Raw genomic sequence first — 21,024 nt, 5'->3', positions numbered from 1 at the left:
TCCTGTGCAGGGCAGGACGGATCTATCACTACGTGGGATAGAAGGGAGGGGGTCTCCCCGTCTGTTCTGTCAGTAAGGGAGCGATCACGTGACTCCTCAGTCACACAAAGGGTTAAAATAACCGTTTTACTTATTTGTGTATTGTGAAAGAAATCCTGTTCTGTATTTCTCCAGGAACATGTATGTGTTTGATTAATGAGGGCATTATAATTACTTTGTTTTCTATGGAAGTGTTATGTTTTCTTGTTTGATAAACGGGTTTTTTAACTTGCCAATTCGCTAGATTTAACCTATTAAATATGATATTGTTGTTGGTTCATGTTCTTCCTAGGAGGGACTGCCCCTTTAATTATAATTTTCCTGCTCTGTTTCAGGTTTTTTTTTTTTTTTTTCAACTTTACTTTTATTGGGTTTTTCATGCATACATTGTATCACCAACAATTATCTCTCAGTAAACCTCTGTAACCCATATCTTTTAACCACACCTAACATGTATATGACGCCAACTGAGGGTAACATACAATCCACAAACACAACTCACCAGACTAGACAAGACAATGAACAGATAGGGAGGAAGGTATAGGTAGGGGAGGGGGGGGGGAATAGTGGGCCGCCGCCTTTGTGTCCACCGTTTCGAACTCTTGGCTTCTTCCTTACTCAACTAACACTTGAACAAGTGACCACCAGGGGTCACTAAAAGCTCTATAAACTGCACTCATAAGTTACAGTATCAATATCAAATACTGTTGTAAATGGATAATATATAATAGTAAATAGGACCAAAGGAAGGGTCCACTAACCCTATGACAGCAGACTCAAAAGCGAGTTAAAACCAAAAAATAACAAAATTTTATTAAAACTATTCTTGACGAAACAACATATAAATACACACAGGATATAAAATCCTCAGGTGGGAGAGACGTGGGAACGGGGGATAAGCTGGTGTATATCTAACCATAGCTTATATAAGGACTAAGGTCCTCTAGGCTAGGGTATAAGGTAACTTATAATATAGTAACAATAATAGCTTGTTAATAGGACTCGGTATCAGAAATAAGTTCTAGCTGAAATCACTTTATCTGCCCACAGTATGACACATATACAAATATCTCCAGTAAGGAACATCATAGCAATAGTAAGGTACATCTAATTTCATAGAATGCTTCTAATGATGGGATAATGTATATAGATACTGGATCTAGATGGAGAATATGTATCTCATGGTGATCCCACTGTGTCAGGATGGTATATAATGGAGATTGCAGCTGATACAATGTAGTATACTGCACCTCAAGCCGTGTGATGGTATATTCAAAACGGAGGAAGGAGAAATCAGTTGTGTTCAACGCTGTGTTACCTTATTTGCATGTCCCCCTTACCAAGCCGTCTCTCCTGGTGTACGTCATGCGTCTGACGTCACCATACCCCAACTCTTCCCTACTCATCTGGATCCTGTCTGACTTCTAATCTAACTGTCCGTCTCTACGTGGTCGCGGATTCAAAGGAGAACGCACCTGTATCTATCAATGTAGGATTGCGGGTATGCTTATCCCCGGGATGTCTGTCTGGGCCAGCCAAGGTGTCTAGACTTTGAGGAAATTTGGGCCGGTGTCCTTGACCAAACTCGTCAATTGCTCCATCCGGCAGACGTGCCAAATTCTATTTCTGATTTTGGGTATTACTGGTAAATCCGATTGTTTCCACAGTGCTGCTATCTCACACCTGGTGGCTGTTGCAAAGTGCGTGATTAATTTGTGCAACGCATTTGACAGACCATGGATCCGCCTGCCCAATAGGAACAGCCACGGGTCCAGGGGGATCTCTAAACAGAGTATCCTCTGTATCCACTCTCTAATTTGTTCCCAAATCGGGGCCACCTTCGTGCAAGACCACAGCATGTGTTGTAGATCCGCGATCTCCCCGCACTGCTTTGGGCAGAGCGGGGAGTATCCTTTGACAAATTTAGATAATTTTAGTGGGGTATAGTACCAACGCATTAGGACTTTATATGCGTTCTCCTTTAATGTTGTGCAGATTGAACTTTTCGCTGCTGCCTGCAGGATCCTGTCCCATTCCTCGTCCTCTAGTGTCTTCCCTAAATCTGACTCCCACTGTCTGATGTAACTGAGTCTTGTGGTCGTCTGTGTCTCAGGGCAGATCACTTCCGTGTACATTCTAGAGGTTAGTCCCCGCGTGTCCGTATCTCTAGAACACAGCTGCTCAAAATTTGTTCTTGCTGGTCTAATTGGTAATTTGTTATAAAAATCTCGGATCTGGAGGTATCTAAAGAATTCCTTGTTTGGGATATCCTTTGCGGATTTAATTTGCTCAAAGGTTTTTATATGTATCCTCCCCTCCAGATCCTTTAATCTTGTGATACCTGCCTGTGTCCGAATTAACAAATTACCGCTATTCAACCCTGGAGCGAAGTCCGTGTTGCCGATTATCGGAGTCATTAGGGAGTGTTTGGAAGTGAGGTTACGACTGTTTTAAGTAGCCTCCCAGACCTTCAAGGAATTGGCCATGGACTGAAGTGGAACCCCCATTTTGTTGGAGCTTCCATTAGGGAGCCAAATCAGATTATGTAGCTCAACCGGTGCACCACAGCTTTTCTCTAGTTCCTCCCACCGCCTCTTGTTCAGATCTGGGTGCCACTGGATAATTTGGCTTAATTGTGCCGCTTTATAATAAGGCTCTGTTTCAGTTTAAATAAATCCTGAGATTACAAACCCATAAGACTTTGTACAAATCAGCCTTTTCTCCTTGCTAGCTATCCTAAGCGCTCCTTTTCCTCTCACCCCACACAAGTCTTTCCCCGTCTTAGGAACGCAGGGCCACACTTTTAAAAGCCTTAGGCTGTGCTTATAGTGCCGGGCTGCGGTCATGGCTAAACAAATGCAGTGTCGCAGAAAAAAATCAAATATCGGTGACTACCAAATTTGGACTATAAGTGCACGTGACGGTGACAAAGCGACAGTGCTACCAAAAATTTGGTAGTTACTGATATTCGATTTTTTTTTTGGCGACTGTCTCCCCTTGCGGAGACTGGAGCTTCTCTGTGCCTCTGACCGCCACTTTTATGATGTCGCTGGCCTTGCAGCCAGCGACATCGCCAAAAACTGAAATGCAGCTCTGGTGAAGGGCGACGTCGCCGTCGCCAGCACTATAAGCGTGGCCTTATGTAACCAGAGGCAGCTGTTGACATTATGGATAACATTGGTTGCTGTCACCTACACTACTTTACCTTGTTTATTGGGCAGCTAATACCAAATCTATATTCTCCAAACTATTACTCTGTGACAATTACCATCACTTATTGTCTTTCCAAATCCTTGCAAAACCTCCCGAAACTACTGGTTACAGAAATATTCATTTTATTTATCCCCCCAAACAGCTTGTCAAATTATTTCTCCTATATCCCCTCGAGAAGAGTGTGACGGTGAGGGGGTAACCAGGCTCACAAATAAATGTTAAGCCCGTTTGGTTACCTCTGATCCATGTTTTGGTGTTCTAGAGTGTCAACTCTTGAACCTAACTGTTGTATATGCATCACCTGTAATTATGAGACAATAAGGAATGTTTGTGTTTTTACCTTTCTAGGTGTGCCAGCAAGCAGAGATTGCTAGGCTATGAGTTTCAAGGGAGGTTTGCAGAGAAAGTCTTGTCAGAATGTGGCTAGCTAGTCGGGGCCCAGAGTTGCTGGAGACCCCAAAAATGTACCTGGGAATGAGGTTGGATTCCCGGATACATTGAAGCACATTGCTTTGGCAAAATCTCTCCTTGAAACCAGTTACGCGACTCACCGCCAGGCTTCCGTGCTTCAGCACAGACCAGAAAGGTAAAAGGGGCATAGGGATGTGAGGTGTCCCTGAAACAGTCAAGTGGTCCCTAGGTTAATGGGGATGCCCAGGTAACCCAAAACCTGTATAGGGGTTCTGAGGTGCTCCAAACATACATATGAGGTTGGGAGGGGATTCTTAGAATCCATACTAAGTCTATTTAATAGTGTAAAGGGAATATGACTAGTATAAAATAAAGTGCAGCTTTTTACTTTATTCCCCAAACCAGAGAGACTAAGGATTTTTAAGTGTATATTTTGATTAACAGTGTGGTTAAGCACATATGCTTATGCACAATATAATGAGCTGGGTCTTTCATGACCAATGTTCCGAGTTGACCACTGGGCTACCAACTTTGGTGCCAGCAAGTCTACTCAGACATCGGACATGAAATCTTCCAGATAAGGGGAGCGCTGGTGAGTCTTGTGATGAAATATAGGTGGAAAAAATAGAAATACAAATAATGGTGTAGCCAATAAAACAGTGACCCTATCTAAAGTGAATGTGTTGGTCTCATTCACGGATTAGACTATATAGTAATAGAGTATCAGAGATTCTTCGCTCTCTGACAAGAGCCCTTTGGTGGATCTTCACACGTGGATCCTTAAACAGATCCTCTGGAGTGAGTGTCAGCGTATCCCCCTCAGTATGGTAGTCACCCAAGCATTTAAAAAGAAGAGAGCTCGCAATAGTATAATATTGTAAGGAACGAATTATATAAATGTATTACTCACATTTGATAAGAATAAAAGTTTTGTGGGAGAGGCAAACAGTGGTGTGTCGCCGAGGTCTGGCTGAGCCGATCGCCTTCTCCGTCTCGTCTGCATACGTCACTTCCTCTGACGTCTCACTTCAGGGCGGAAGCGGCCTCTGCGGTTTCTCCGGTCTGCTCGACTGCCCACACTTGCTGATGCCACAATCTACGGTCTCCCAGGAACAGCTCATTCGATTCTACGTGTTTCGCTAGGCTTCTTCAGAAATCTTTTGGCTATCTACATCGCTAGCTATTTATAGCCATATCTTATATTTAATAACCAATCACCTCATATCTCTATCTTAATTGAATAATTAATCACTGAAACTGCTCAGCACAAGCAATTCAGTGAACAAAATATGTATACCAGGATAATAGCGTCTATATGAAACATATATAGAACTATATTAATACAACATAATTACTAATCTACTTAATATAAAAATTAATTTTATTGCAAATGTATTTATCTAAAAAAACATAATAATTTTACACCATACTATCTAATCTGGACATGAAAGCCTCAGAGGTTGCCAGGTGTGAAAGCCATTTGGGTCCCGAAGTTAGGCCCGAGTACTCAAGTCCTGGGGTGAATGGAAGTCAACGGACTAACATTTGCCCCAAACCAGACATTGAGGAGCCTAGCTCAGCAGGTGGATTCTGAATAGGCAGAGGTGTCAAGTTGGTGCATGCCCTTGTCAGATTCTGAATCCACACTTGCTCGGCTTCAGTAGACTGGCAGCGCTCTGATTGGCTGGTAAGAAAGTTCCCATGCTCGGATTGGCTGTATTATTTCATGAATGGAGCCTGAAATACTATAAGAAACTGCCAATCATGTCCGCAGATTCTAAGTGCCAGAATAGCAGTGGCAAATTTAAAATGACCAAAAGATGCTCCGAAAGAAATTTCAAAGACACTAGCTTCAGAAATCCAAGGTGAAATATTTTCCCGACTTTTGCGGCCACATTCTGAAAAAACAACGTCACGGCTAGGATTGCAAGACAATTTTAGTTCCAGGACGTTTGGGACTAACTCCCAGTGAAGTGATTTCAAGTCTACTGGAGGAGAAGGAGCAGTGCTGTCTGGAACTTCATGCCGATTTTAGTTCCAGGACATTCTGGGCTAAGTCCCAGCCAACTAAAGACTCTTATATCTCATTCAATTTATGCTAGGAAAGTCTGTTTTTTTGCCCAGGTCCCAAGTAAGCGTGTCTCTTCTTATGTAGTTTGTGTTCCACTGTGTGTATGCCTTTTTATGCAAATACATTTTCAATTTGTCACTTATCTTGTTTTACTCAATGTATGTTCCAGAATAAAGGTGTAAATGCCTGGCCTCCCGTGATAAAGAGTTACCATTCTCACATGGTTTCTCTTACTGTGTTTCTATTGCTGTTTGTGTTCTGTATTCCCCTTCCTCCCACACCCTTTATTTGCCTCTCAGGTACTGATCTGCAGATGGTAATTTTTCCTTATCCACTTTGCCTCCTCGGTCTACCAAACACTAGATTCACTAAAGTACAATAGCCTCAATAGCACTTTAACAGCCACTCAAGTAAATGGCAAAGAGCATGTGATCACAGCAGCTCTTTGCACCTCTCCCCTCACTCCTGTCTTCTCCTCACAGCCTTGTTCAGCACCATTGCTGCCCATATGTAGCCTTACGCTATGGCCCCAGTGGTCACTGCTGCACGCGCGTCTCACTGCCAAGTGGCGCGTGCACAGGTAAAATCCGCGATCTGTGGTCTACGTGGAGCGATGGGATGCATGGGGGCAGGGTGGGGGTCTGACCATGAAGCTGGGGTGGGGGGGGGGAGTTTCAAGCCCAAACCGACATTGTTACCTCATTAGACTGTGGCTCAAGGCTTTTTCTATAGTCCATTTTCCAAATCAGTCCAGGGCATGTTATAAGCTCAGGTTGCTAATGGAACACATTCCTGCTACAACACCTTGTTACATCAACCCCACTTTCTCTTTAGTTCCATCAGAAGAAAACTCACCTTTGTGTCACGTGTCATCTTGTCGGGGACTTTTTAATTACAACAGTGTTTTTATTTATTTTTTAAGTAATAAGAAAGTTCACCTCAAAAAATGTAGAGAAGAAAGAAAAGACAAGTCACATTCTTACCAATTTGAATCTTTCTTCAGCTCTTCCTTTATAAAATAGACATTACTTTTAGACCTCATTAACTGTCCCAATTTTAGATTTGTAAATTGTGCAAGAAATGAGGATGAACAGAACCTTGTGGCATTGCAGTACCACAGGAAAATCTACTACAGAACTTGCACAGACCTCCCCCCACACACAGAGCTCCTGGTTTGGAGATGAATATGGGAAAGAGCTTGGTATCAAGGGGGTACGCTGTGGAAAAGTAACGCACCAGCACATGGTAATCAGGAATATGTGTGTTACGTGGTTTTTACATCTCTATTGTCATATTGCTGATGTTAAATTGCAAATAGTGATAGATCTGCATACACCATTACAGGTCAACTAGAACTTAATATCACTAAACCTGACTTGAGTCAAAGAAACAGATACATCAAGCTACGAAGCTACGGTAACCAAAAATGCCATATTGCCCCCCATTAACAAAATTGAAGATCATCGGGAAGCGCAAACCATGTAAGACAGAAGAGAATTTCTGATGGTGCAATATTGTGATTAATATGTGAATAAATATTCAAGGTGCAGTGTGCTAAATACTCACAAGTGTAGAGTGAGTGTTGTTCCCATAAAGGTATCTTTAAATGACAGCCCCTCTTAGTGGGATGATAGGTGCTGGAGACCTTAAACGAATAACATAGAAATGGACATAGTGCAGACTGTGTAAAAATCCTTTAAAAGTAAGTGTATGCAGATTGCACTCACATGGTATAAAAAGAATACAAGCGTTTAGATCACACAGATCGGATGTCGGCAAATGTAACAGCTGCTCTTTCTGTCCCCCCTCCGCCTCGGCGTGCGTGTCACTGGTGCGTCTCACCCAAACTGGAAACCGGAAGTGACGTCATCTGCTCTGGGGGACTCCGATCGTGTGGGAATCTTCACTGGTCAGCGTCACTCTACGCGTTTCTCCGCATTCTCCTGAAGAAACCGAATGTGGAGAAACGCGTAGAGTGACGCTGACCAGTGAAGATTCCCACACGATCGGAGTCCCCCAGAGCAGATGACGTCACTTCCGGTTTCCGGTTTGGGTGAGACGCACCAGTGACACGCACGCCGAGGCGGAGGGGGGACAGAAAGAGCAGCTGTTACATTTGCTGAGATCCGATCTGTGTGATCTAAACGCTTGTATTCTTTTTATACCATGTGAGTGCAATCTGCATACACTTACTTTTAAAGGATTTTTACACAATCTGCACTATGTCCGTTTCTATGTTATTCGTTTAAGGTGTCCAGCACCTATCATCCCACTAAGAGGGGCTGTCATTTAAAGATACCTTTATGGGAACAACACTCACTCTACACTTGTGAGTATTTAGCACACTGCACCTTGAATATTTATTCACATATTAATCACAATATTGCACCATCAGAAATTCTCTTCTGTCTTACATGGTTTGCGCTTCCCGATGATCTTCAATCTTCCACTGTCCACGGGATCGAGAGAACGACCCCACACTGGGTTAAGCAGCATCCATATGTGTTTGTATTAGTATCACTGTTTTATATTTATTTGTTTTCATGTAGATTTAATTTTTGCGCGCCACGATTGATATATCTGTTGTTCACTTGCCCATTAACAAAATGCCTTATTACCATGCAATAAATCAGCACCCGTTAAAAGCATCAGATCCGATACAAAACAGGCATTATATCACATTTTCAAGTAAAAACTGTCATACATCAAGTTCCGATATTTATCGGAACGGGATGAATGGCAGAAATACCGCATATATTTTATCACCTGCTCCAGGCTGGTGTTAGCCCTGTCTTTTCTATGTATATAATGGTTAATATACTGCCCATTATATACATAGGCAAGATGAGCTAAACCAACATGGAATAGATGATAAAATAGTTGTTAAAATACATTACAGTACATATTAACCCCTTAGTAGTCCACGGGTCAACTAGTCATCAGTTTCCATGATTAGCTGACCACACAGGATAATATAAACATAACATTGCACTACCTACCCCCCTTTGCCACCTTTGTGGCTAGTAAAGCATGGTTAGTTCTTGGTTTGTCCCAAGGCATAAACAAAAAACTACAGCTCAGATACATCAAAATCTGTGAGAGTGGAGTTAATATCGCACTCTGGGAAATAATAAACTAACGGGTGTTATTACCGCAATTTTATGGTGGTATATATCAAGATTGTGGTAATAATTTAATGGGTGCGATATTTGGGCCAATCTCGCGATATGGGAATTAACGTGATCAATAATAATGTGTTACATACCGCAAAGGTTTAATATTTCTATCATATGCTTCTGTAATGTCTATTATTACAGAAACCTATGATCAAAATAACATTAACCTGTTTCCTGCCTGTGGCTACCAAAGTACACCACAGGCACCAAAGGGGTTAATCCTTTATTTAAAAAAAAAAATACCTAACCCTGGTGACTCCGTTAGTGACTAGTAAAGCATTGCCATTCTAGTCGCTAAGGTAATTAAGGGGTTAACCCCTCTCACCACCACTTCTCGCCTCCTTCCCCCCACGGGAAGCCTAACCACCCTCCCTGGGGCAACTACCGTCATCACCCGCATCCCCTACCTCCACCCCCTTTGTAGAATAATGTCCAATATCCCTATTAGATTCACAGATTCCAATGGGGAGCATAGAGGAAAAAACAAAAGCACAGAAAATCTAAGTGCAGGAGAAATACAATTTGAACAAATGTCAGCTCCAATCTTGGCTCTTAAGAAAGGCCTACTTACAAACTAAGAATTTCAACAGCAGTGGGTAATCAAGGCTTTAGGCAGTTTATTCAAGGTGAGTGTCATCTCAGCACAAATCGAGGGAGAAGCAACTCCAGTACTCAGGAAGATGTAGCCCCAATATAGAGAGAGGAAAAAGCTAGATAGCACAGATCAACCAGGTTTAACAAGTTTTAATCTAAGTGTAAAATTTGCACTTACAATTTATCAGTTAAAAACAGGCATATCACACTGCAATAGTGTATTGAAGAAACCTCTCAGCACACCAGCTCACCGTCCTGCAGCCACCGTAAGATCTCTGTTTGTCTCCAGGCCTTACTCCATCGCGTCTCCGCGGGTCTGGGCATCTGACGTCAGATCCGGTTTTTCTCAGGTAGCAACCTCGCGGCCTGCGGCTCCTCTCCAAGAGTGCTCCGTGTAATGAAAGGACTCCCAGTGGGAGGTTGCTACCTGAGATTACATTTAGATTAAAACTTGTTAAACCTGGTCTGTGCTATCTAGCTTTTTCCTCTCTCTATATTGGGGCTACATCTTCCTGAGAACTGGAGTTGCTCCTCCCTCGATTTGTGCTGAGCTGACAGCCACCTTGGATAAATTGCCTAAAGCCTTGATTACCCACTGCTGTTGAAATTCTTACAGTTTGTAAGTAGGCCTTAAGAGCCAAAATTGGAGCTGACATTTGTTCACATTGTATTTCTCCTGCACTTAGATTTTCTGTGCTTTTGTGTTTTTTCCTCTATCCTCCCCCTGGAATCTGTGAATCTACTGCAACACTGTGGGACAAGTGAAAACATATCCACCAGAGGGTTTGAGCAGGGGATTAAACTTTATTCTTTCCATCACAATTTTGGTTTTCATATTTTCACAATATTTATGTGTAATATATTATACGTGCACTTTAATTATTTTATTAACAGTGTTTTATTCACTTCACTGAATTTACAGTAATCAACTAAAACAAATTGCGCCATTTTATCACTTTTCACCAATATCCCTATTAGACAAATGTGTTTTTTTAAATATTAAAATATATATTTATATATATATACACGTTTAAAACAAAACAAAAAAGAACATTCAAAATACATTTTACACACAAAACCATTGATTATCACTGTGGGATAACTACAGTAGGCCCTCTCAATGGGGGGTACAGATATCCACATTGGCGATAAATGGTAACCCAGTAATAAATAAATACATCAACAATATTAAAATGCATTAATAACCCCCCTCAGTGGCTAACTGCTGAGGTAATGAAGGGAGTTGGTGGATGTACCGTGTGGTAAATGCCTTTTTTTGGGTGCTGGGATGCCACCTTACAGGGAGGGAATCACATTCCTTTTTTTGGAATCACATTCCACGATTTTGCATCGGTTTTGTGTTTGCATTGTCTCCACCACTATTGTATATGTATATATGTTAAAATACAATAATTGTGAATTTGGTTCCTGATTTAACAATGGAGATTTAGCAGAAAGTTGGGTCATCCTATAACTATTACAGACCTGGTACATGGTCTGGTAACGGGAACACCCGTGACTGATATGTGAGCTTCTAATGAGACACGTATTCTATTCATTGTACAATTTTTTTTAAATTATACCTTCACAACTGAAACTATCGACTTACTATCTATCAAAAGGATTTTAAAAGATTTCTGCCACTTTAATTGGTGTTTTGCAGCTAGTGAGATTTCCTTTTAAATCGTTACATTTATGATCCACTTTAAATGTATGATCCACTACATCTACTCTCCCGGCCCTAATGCTGCACATGTTGTGCTAAACCCTTAATTTTTACAATGTACATCTACAGTTTACTTTCATCCGGAACATTTTGGGATATGCCAACTTACCTCTCCAACATGACCTTTTGTTAGATAGTTTGTGTAACAGTGACTTTTTTTGTCTCATCTAGTACAAAGACAAGCACCAATAATCTACCCATGCCAACACTGCAAGTTTGCTTTTAGCAGTCCGAATTACCTCCTCAAACATCTGAAGTTCAAACACCCAAATGAGAATATGGAAAAGATGAGGACAGAACAATCTTGCAACATTCCAATGAATATGACAGAAAATGCATCTTTCAACCAGTCAAGGCAATCAATAAACAATGTAACTGCTTCTCATTCCAAAAGAGATATATTAGCAGCTGCCACCGGAAAAGATCTTGGAAAAAGTGGGAAGAGTCTGACTTGGTTATCGGACCAGAACACACAGAAGAGAACACCGACTGGGGAGAGACTGCATGTATGTGGGGAATGTGGGAAGGGATTTAGTCGGTTATCCCACCTGATCATACACAAAAGGACACACACAGGGGAGAGACCGCATGTATGTGGGGAATGTGGGAAGGGATTTAGTGACTTATCCAGTCTTAACACACACAAGAGAACACACACAGGGGAGAGACCGTATGTATGTGGGGAATGTGGGAAGGGATTTAGTGTGTCATCAAACCTGAACACACACAGGAGGACACACACAGGGGAGAGACCGCATGTATGTGGGGAATGTGGGAAGGGATTTAGTGTGTCATCCAGCCTGGACTCACACAAGAGGACACACACAGGGGAGAAACCACATGTTTGTTGGGAATGTGGGAAGGGATTTAGTCAGTTATCCCACCTGAACACACACAAGAGGACACACACAGGGGAGAGACCACATGTATGTGAGGAATGTGGGAAGGGATTTAGTGACTCATCTAGCCTGAACACACACAAGAGGACACACACAGGGGAGAGACCGCATGTATGTGGGGAATGTGGGAAGGGATTTAGTCATTTATTAAACCTGAACATACACAAGAGGACACACACAGGGGAGAGACCGCATGTATGTGGGGAATGTGGGAAGGGATTTAGTGTGTCATCCAGCCTGGACAAACACAAGAGGACACACACAGGGGAGAGACCACATGTATGTGGGGAATGTGGGAAGGGATTTAGTCAGTTATCCCACCTGAACACACACACGAGGACACACACGGGGGAGAAACCGCATGTATGTGGGGAATGTGGGAAGGGATTTAGTGATTTATCCAGCCTGATCAGCCACAAGAGGACACACACAGGGGAGAGACTGCACGTATGTGGGGAATGTGGGAAAGGATTTAGTCGGTTAACCAGCCTGAACACACACAAGAGAATACACACAGGGGAGAGACCACATGTATGTGGGGAATGTCAGAAGGGATTTAGTCAGTTATCCAGTCTGGACACACACAAGAGGACACACACAAGGGAGAAACCGCATGTATGTGGGGAATGTGGGAAGGGATTTAGTGTGTCATCCAGCCTGGACACACACAAGAGGACACACACAGGGGAGAGACCGCATGTATGTGGGGAATGTGGGAAGGGATTTAGTGTGTCATCCAGCCTGGACACACACAAGAGGACACACACAGGGGAGAGACCGCATGTATGTGGGGAATGTGGGAAGGGATTTAGTGACTTATCCAGCCTGAGGAGGCACAAGAGGATACACACAGGGGAGAGACCGCATGTATGTGGCGAATGTGGAAAGAGATTTAATCAGTTATCTAGCCTGGACATACACAAGAGGACACACACAGGGGAGAGACCGCATGTATGTGGCGAATGTGGGAAGGGATTTAGTGTGTCATCAAGCCTAGACATTCACAAGAGGACACACACAGGGGAGAGACCGCATGTATGTGGGGAATGTGGGAAGGGATTTAGGCATTTATCCAGCCTGAACACACACAAGAGGACACACACAGGGGAGAGACCGTATGGATGTGGGGAATGTGGGAAGAGATTTAGTGAACTATCAAGCCTGAGGAAACATAAGTGGACACACACAGGGGAGAGACCTAAAGTTGTGTGAAAAAGAAAGTACACCCTCGTTGAATTCTATGGTTTTACATATCAGAACATAATAACAATCATCTGTACCTTAGCAGGTCTTAAAATTAGGTAAATACAACCTCAGATGAACAACAACAACACATGACATATTACACCGTGTCATGATTTATTTAACACAAATAAAGTCAAAATGGAGAACCCATATGTGAAAAACTAAGTACACCTTATGATTCAATAGCTTGTAGAGCCACCTTTAGCAGCAATAACTTGAAGTAATCGTTTTCTGTATTACTTTATCAGTCTCCACATCTTTGTTGAGGAATTTTGGCCCACTCTTCTTTACAACATTGCTTCATTTCATTGAGGTTTGCGGGCATTTGTTTATGCACTGCTCTCTTAAGGTCCCACCACAGCATTTCAATCGGGTTGAGGTCTGGACTTTGACTGGGCCATTGCAACACCTTGATTCTTTTCTTTTTCAGCCATTCTGTTGTAGATTTGCTGGTGTGCTTGGGATCATTGTCCTGTTGCATGACCCAATTTCAGCCAAGCTTTAGCTGTCAGACAGATGGCCTCACATTTGACTCTAGAATCCTTTGGTATACAGAGGAGTTCGTGGTCGACTCAATGACTGCAAGGTTCCCAGGTCCTGTGGCTGCAAAACAAGCCCAAATCATCACCCCTCAACCAACGTGCTTGACTGTTGGTATGAAGTGTTTGTGCCGATATGCTGTGTTTGGTTTTCACCAAACGTGGCGCTGTGCATTATGGCCAAACATCTCCACTTTGGTCTCGTCTGTCCAAAGGACATTGTTCCAGAAGTCTTGTGGTTTGTTCAGATGCAACTTTGCAAACCTAAGCCTAGCTGCCATGTTCTCTTTAGAGAGAAGAGTCTTTCTCCTGGCAACCCTTCCAAACAAACCATACTTATTCAGTCTTTTTCTAATTGTACTGTCATGAACTTTAACATGCTAACTGAGGCCTGTAGAGTCTGAGATGTAACCCTTGTTTTTTTTGCAATTTCTCTGTGCATTGCACGATCTGACCTTGGGGTGAATTTGCTGGGACGTTCACTCCTGGGAAGATTGGACCCTGTCTTGAATGTTTTCCACTTTTGAATAATCTTTCTCACTGTAGAATGATGGACTTTAAATTGTTTGGAAATGGCCTTATAACCCTTCCCAGATAGATGGGCAGCAACAATTGCTTCTCTAAGATCATTGCTGATGTCTTTCCTCCTTGGCATTGTGTTAACACACACCTGAATGGTCTGAAAAAAACTGTGTAAAAGTTCCAAGAGTAACGGTCAGTACTGCTTAGAAGCAGCCATAAGTCATAAGTGTTCAATCAATTATTGGAGTTTGACACCGGAACATGAGGGTTGAAATGGTAAACAGTCAATGTAGAATACAGGGAAGGCAAGGAGGGCTTTTTAAAACACTTTGGGGACAATACATGAGAAGGTAACTCACTCAGTCTCCCTCGGTTAGCCCCGGCTTTGCCCGGTGTGGAATACACACTACTCACGATCAACCACCGCCTGGCTCCCTGGAAATCCAATGTAACCCTGACGTTCAGAGACGTCTCCCTGGAACATCCGGTGGTGAATGTAGATCCTCTCGCAGTAGCACAGTAAACAGGTAAAGATCAGTATCCATCCGCTCCGTGAAAAAATTGTAGAACTCACCAGCAAAGAAGTTAAAAACTAATTTATTAGACTACATAAAAAACAAAATAAACAAACAGTACAAAGTACTCTCCCACGTGTTTCACGCCCACTGTGGCGCTTTTTCAAGGAGTAGTGAGATGGGGGTGGTCCTGAGTATTTAACACACATCCCCGTCATGCAAAACAGCTGTTTAAAATAATTAATTAATCTTGTCTTGCAGAAAGAATAGAAACAAGACACAGAGAGATTAGAAAAAGAAAAGGAGAGAAAAGGGTAAAAAGAATAAAGAAGAAAACCTTCCTACAAAAGAACAGTCCACAGAAATAACAAATATGACAATAAAAAAAATGTATATAATATATGAATTGATCAAATGAAATAAACATAACATATTAAACAATGACTGCAACTAATATCTGAAAAAGGATGGCAATTTGAGATAATGACACTAACTTGACCAATAAGCATTATTCAGACATAAACAATAAAGTGTTACATCAAGATATTGATCAATGTGCCACTTATTAGAATTGAATAAGAAAACATACTATCCTAAATCCTATATATACACTAATTTTATTAAACAAAAAAAATAAAGCAATTAGGGTTGAGTGGCATTTAAGTCATCCCAACATTAGTGACAACATATGAAATATCAAATACTGGCAAAGAATATTGATAGCTAACTGAATTGTTAAATTGTAATCTATGAAGGACACCACAGATGGATAACAAAAGTTAAGAGGAGTATTTTTCCTACCTCTTAACTTTTGTTATCCATCTGTGGTGTCCTTCATAGATTACAATTTAACAATTCAGTTAGCTATCAATATTCTTTGCCAGTATTTGATATTTCATATGTTGTCACTAATGTTGGGATGACTTAAATGCCACTCAACCCTAATACCTTTATTTTTTTTGTTTAATAAAATTAGAGTATATATAGGATTTAGGATGGTATGTTTTCTTATCCAATTCTAATAAGTGGCACATTGATCAATATCTTGATGTAACACTTTATTGTTTACGTCTGAATAATGCTTATTGGTCAAGTTAGTGTCATTATCTCAAATTGCCATCCTTTTTCAGATATTAGTTGCAGTCATTGTTTAATATGTTATATGTTTATTTCATTTGATCTATTCATATATTATATACATTTTTTTATTGTCATATTTGTTATTTCTATGGACTGTTCTTTTGTAGGAAGGTTTTCTTCTTTATCTTCTTTATTCATTTTACCTTTTTCTCCTTTTTCTAATATCTCTGTGTCTTGTTTCTATTCTTTCTGCAAGACAAGATTAATTAATTATTTTAAACAGCTGTCTTGCATGACAGGGATGTGTGTTAAATACTCAGGACCACCCCATCTCACTACTCCTTGAAAAAGCGCCACAGTGGGCGTGAAACGCGTGGGAGAGTACTTTGTACTGTTTGTTTATTTTGTTTTTTTATGTAGCCTAATAAATTAGTTTTTAACTTCTTTGCTGGTGAGTTCTACATTTTTTTTCACGGAGCGGATGGATACTGATCTTTACCTGTTTACTTTACACACCTGAATGCTCCAGACCAGCAAACTGCTAAAACTTCGGCTTTTATAGAGGTTGTCACACATGCTGATGATCAATTAATCAAGAGCATTTGATTAGCAGCACCTGTCCGCTACTTAACAACTTAATTCCTATGGAAGGAGTAAGGGTGCACTTAGTTTTTCACACATAGCTTCTCCATTTTGGCTTTATTTTTGTTAAATAAATCATGACACGGTGTAATATGTCATGTGTTGTTTTTCATCTGAGGTTGTATTTACCTAATTTTTAGACCTGCTAAGGAACAGATGATCGAATTCTATTGTTTTACATATCAGTACATAATAACAAAGACGGTGTACTTTATTTTTCACACAACTGTATCTCTAAAGCCAGGCAGGTTTAGGGATAACCAGCTACTAAGACGCTCGCATATAAGTGCACACGTGTATCTGTGTTACGCTAAATCACCATGAAAAGTGACTTTAGTTTATGGTACATAAAGTTGTATTTTCAAAGAAGGGAAAAGGGCCCTAAATCATAAGGACCTTCCCCAGCAAGAAGCACATTAGTGGCGCACTCCCAGGCTGTTTAAAACTTAACATTTATTATGCTTTAATGTTAAAATAATGATACACATATATAATAATTTTACCTAAATCAACAATTGACCAATATGTAACGTGTTAACTATAAAAACTCAATAAAGGAGAAGTGCAAATTATAGACTCTGTTTCTTAATCCTTATCCTTCACTCTTGTTTAGTCATAGGGTATTTATATATAACAATCCTATGGTGAGGGATAGGTGTAACTCAGTGTCTGTAGTTAGCCTAGCAGGGTTGCAATCAATGGTAGAGCAGGGTCAGGAGAATTGTCCATATAACAAATGAATAAAAGCCTTATAATAATTGCTTTTGTGTGATTAATGGGGTACAACACACAACTTACCTAATTACTCACCATAGACTCCACATTATGTGCATATACATAAATGACTGCTGAAAAACTGGATCGAGATATTCCTCACTGTATATAAACGTCATAAATTAAATGACACAGTTCCAACATCACTGCATAATTTTCCTCTTATCTAATAGCAATTCAAATATCACTCAATAATATTAGGAGTACACAGTGCCCTAGGGTCAGATGCAAAGCACAACAGAGTGAATGGTCAGAGGTAAGTGGATTACTTCTGTGCCCTGATCCCCAATTAACCAGTGGATTCAACCCCTGAGTACAAATATTCACAGCCACCGAGTTAGCAATATACAGCTCATGAGCCAGTTTGAATCGAATGTGCCTTCATGCATATGAACACAGCAGTAGGAAATGACTGCAACAAACTTGCACACAGCGGTGCTTATACTCGGTGTGATACAACCTTGCAAGCTCCCAGGCTCTCAATGCACAGAGTCTGTCACTCCTCCTACGATGACGTCACTGCGTTGTTCACGTTCTATGATGTCATCACGATCAATGCCTAACGCATTTCCCTCCCACCAGGGAGCTTCGTCAGAGGCTAATGATAGCAGGGATGCCGGTAAGCCCACTTAAATAGCGTTCTGGTTGCTATGACTACCAGCAACCAATAGTGCTGTGGTTTCACTGCTGGAAACCACCGCGCATTGATCTCTAAGGATCAGCTACTCGGCATAACCTGTATTATTGGTAACACAGAGTACACTAAAATAAAGCATATCCATATATTAATAATAAAGCTATTGGACTAACAAACACACAATTGCTTATCGCTCTCCAACTATTCAATATAGGGTTAATTATAGCTCATGGTGCATAGGGTAAAAACTGATATGGATACATAAAACCAAAGGGGGGGGGGGTTGAGGCCCCCAGTGGAGCAAGAAACCCAGAGCTGCACTCACGAGAGAGAATTAGGAGGGACCACACAATGTGTCCCGGGCCAATAGCCCTGTGCTACGCAACGCAAAACAAAAAAGGTTTATTAAGTATAAGGGAAAGGAACATCAGGGGGTGTGGGGTAAATGGGGAAAGAGAAGTGTGTTAAAACATATGGTGGGTGGTGACCATGGCAGAGTAAGGTCCCATATATCAGGTATATTAAATGTGTATATAAATTCCCAGTATATATGATACTTAGGTCCTTGGTGAATTCATTAAGGTCCTTAATACCAACAACCACAACTTAAACTTACTTATGAAGTAGATAGTCACAAAATTAACTTTTTGGACTTAACCATAAGTAAGAATCATGATGGGACCCTAAAAACAACAATCTTTAGGAAGGCGACTTCCACAAATAGCCTCTTGGTAGCTGACAGCCATCATCCCAGATATATGATTAACAGCATCCCCATTGGACAATTCCAAAGACTGCGGCGGAATTGTTCCAATATAGTGGAGTTTGACCATCAGGCTGCAGACATGACCACACGCTTTCTGCAAAGGGGATACAGCAAAGGGGTCGTTACAAAAGCTTATAAAAGGGCTAGATAAACACCAAGAGAACAACTGCTAGTGACAGGTCAGAGAACCAAGCATGACAAAGACAAACACGTCATCAGGTACATTGGTACATACAACAACCAATGGAGGAATATTAGGAATATCTTCTCCAAACATTGGCATGTCCTAATGTAGGACGTTGACCTTAAACAGGTACTTAAAGAAAATCCCACAATGACGTGTAGAAGAGCCCGTAATCTTCAGGACACTCTAGTACACAGCCACTATCGGGGTGACCAACCAAGAACTTGGTTAGGGGATACAAAGCCCATTGGCTCCTTCCCATGTGGCAGATGCAAGGCGTGTGCATATATGCCCAAGACCAAGACCTTTTTGGGCCCAAAATCTAAAACCTACCACATTAGGGAATACATAAACTGCCTCACCACGGGGGTGATTTATCTTATTTCATGTAAATGTGGAAAGAGATACGTGGGGAAAACCCACAGACAACTGAAAACACGGATCCTCGAACATATAGTGTCCATTAGAAACAGCAAAGTTCTGCCTGTGGCAAAACATGTCAATGTAGCCCATAATGGTGATTTGAATGCCTTAACATTCTGTGGTATTGAACATGTGAGCTGGGGACCAAGGAAAGGTGACTGGGATCGCCATCTATTGCAAACTGAGTGCAGGTGGATTTACACACTTAAAACACTGTATCCAGATGGTCTCAATGAGGGCTTCATCAACACTCCGTTTTTATGAACCCCTCTTGTAACATAGTTTGTGATGGGATCTGGGGATCTATTTTTAATTGAGTCATATACTCTTTGGAACCATTTTGACTTTTAGAGGTGGTTCCACGTAAGGGTTTACACTCCTACATCCTAATACCCAATATGTATATGAGACGTATTAGATCAACCTAGATGTCACGTTATACCATGTACCCTTTAGCAAATTTCGATACACCTTTTGATACGTGGGAATAAAGGATTTACATCTTTTATATGTATGAGTCATACACTCATCTGGTACCATATTGACTTTAGAGGTGGTTCCATATAGGGGCTCAGACTCCTACACCTCTTACATACGTATCTCCTTATTCAATACACCATTATTGAGCTCATATCAACACTGACACAATTAAACAGCCACGGTTTTCAGTATGTTTAATTCATGCCATCATGTCTTGCTATTTGGAGGTCTGTGCCATACACCAGGACTGGGCTTATATCAACCCTGACATAACAACATATAGCCATAGTGTTTTAGTATTTTATTTCATGCAATCATGTACTGGATAACCGGGGGTCTTAGGTAAATATAGGTCCTTCCCACAAGTATTCTTTAATACATGACTCTTGCAGCAACCTGCAGGACACTCATAGTGCAGCATCACATTACAGTCGGTTCAAAACCTCTATGTGAGATATACATTATTAAGCATCCATAACGGGATGCTAACAAGGAGTTAACCATCAGGGGACCACCCACTTCCTGTTACAAAACGGGTATTTAAGGAATCAACGAAGTGAGCCTCCTTACCAGCCCTGACGAAGCATAGGTTCCTATGCGAAAAGGCCTGTCGGTTTTAGATGACGTCATTCCTTTGACGTAGGTGGGGGCGACCAGGAAAATGGCCAGGAGAGTTGTTGTACCGAGTCCATCATCAGTCACGCGGCGGAACGGGTTGTATTAGATCTCGTCTTTTGACTTATGCACCCTTTTCATGCCAATTTATACAGTCTTGTGTGAAGTGATATAACACTACACGGCTTTATTTGCGGGAGGCCGTTTATATGCACGGCTTTTCATTACAGGGGACTGTGTATTTATGTGTGCCCGATCCACAATAGTGTTAAGGTTGGAATATACAGCACCTTTGCGGGAGGCTATTTAACCAGGGGACTAACTGGGTAATTATATGCGCCCGATTTATAATAGTGGCAAGTTTGGTGTACACATGTATGGGCATCAACTAGGTGTCTCTCTCATGTCAGCCTGGGACACTAGCAGCTATGACCTATGTCACCAGTACAAGAAGTACCCATATGAACCTTAGC

General features: G+C 41.4%; 1 protein-coding gene across 1 annotated transcript in view; it reads left to right on the top strand.

The window, feature by feature from the left end:
- The window catches only part of LOC142466741 (uncharacterized), a 16,580-nt gene extending 1,549 nt beyond the window's left edge, over positions 1-15,031 (top strand). The window contains exon 2 of the mRNA XM_075572094.1: positions 11,402-15,031. Coding sequence (XP_075428209.1) covers positions 11,509-13,341 — 1,833 coding nt within the window. The 5' untranslated portion in view covers positions 11,402-11,508 and the 3' untranslated portion in view covers positions 13,342-15,031. The remainder of the gene's footprint in view (positions 1-11,401) is intronic.
- The last annotated feature ends 5,993 nt before the right edge of the window (positions 15,032-21,024 follow it).

The sequence above is a fragment of the Ascaphus truei genome, chromosome 15 (assembly GCF_040206685.1).
Source record: "Ascaphus truei isolate aAscTru1 chromosome 15, aAscTru1.hap1, whole genome shotgun sequence".
Classification (NCBI taxonomy): domain Eukaryota; kingdom Metazoa; phylum Chordata; class Amphibia; order Anura; family Ascaphidae; genus Ascaphus; species Ascaphus truei.
Note: the sequence above shows the minus strand (reverse complement) of the source record. Positions and strands in the feature narration are given on the sequence as shown.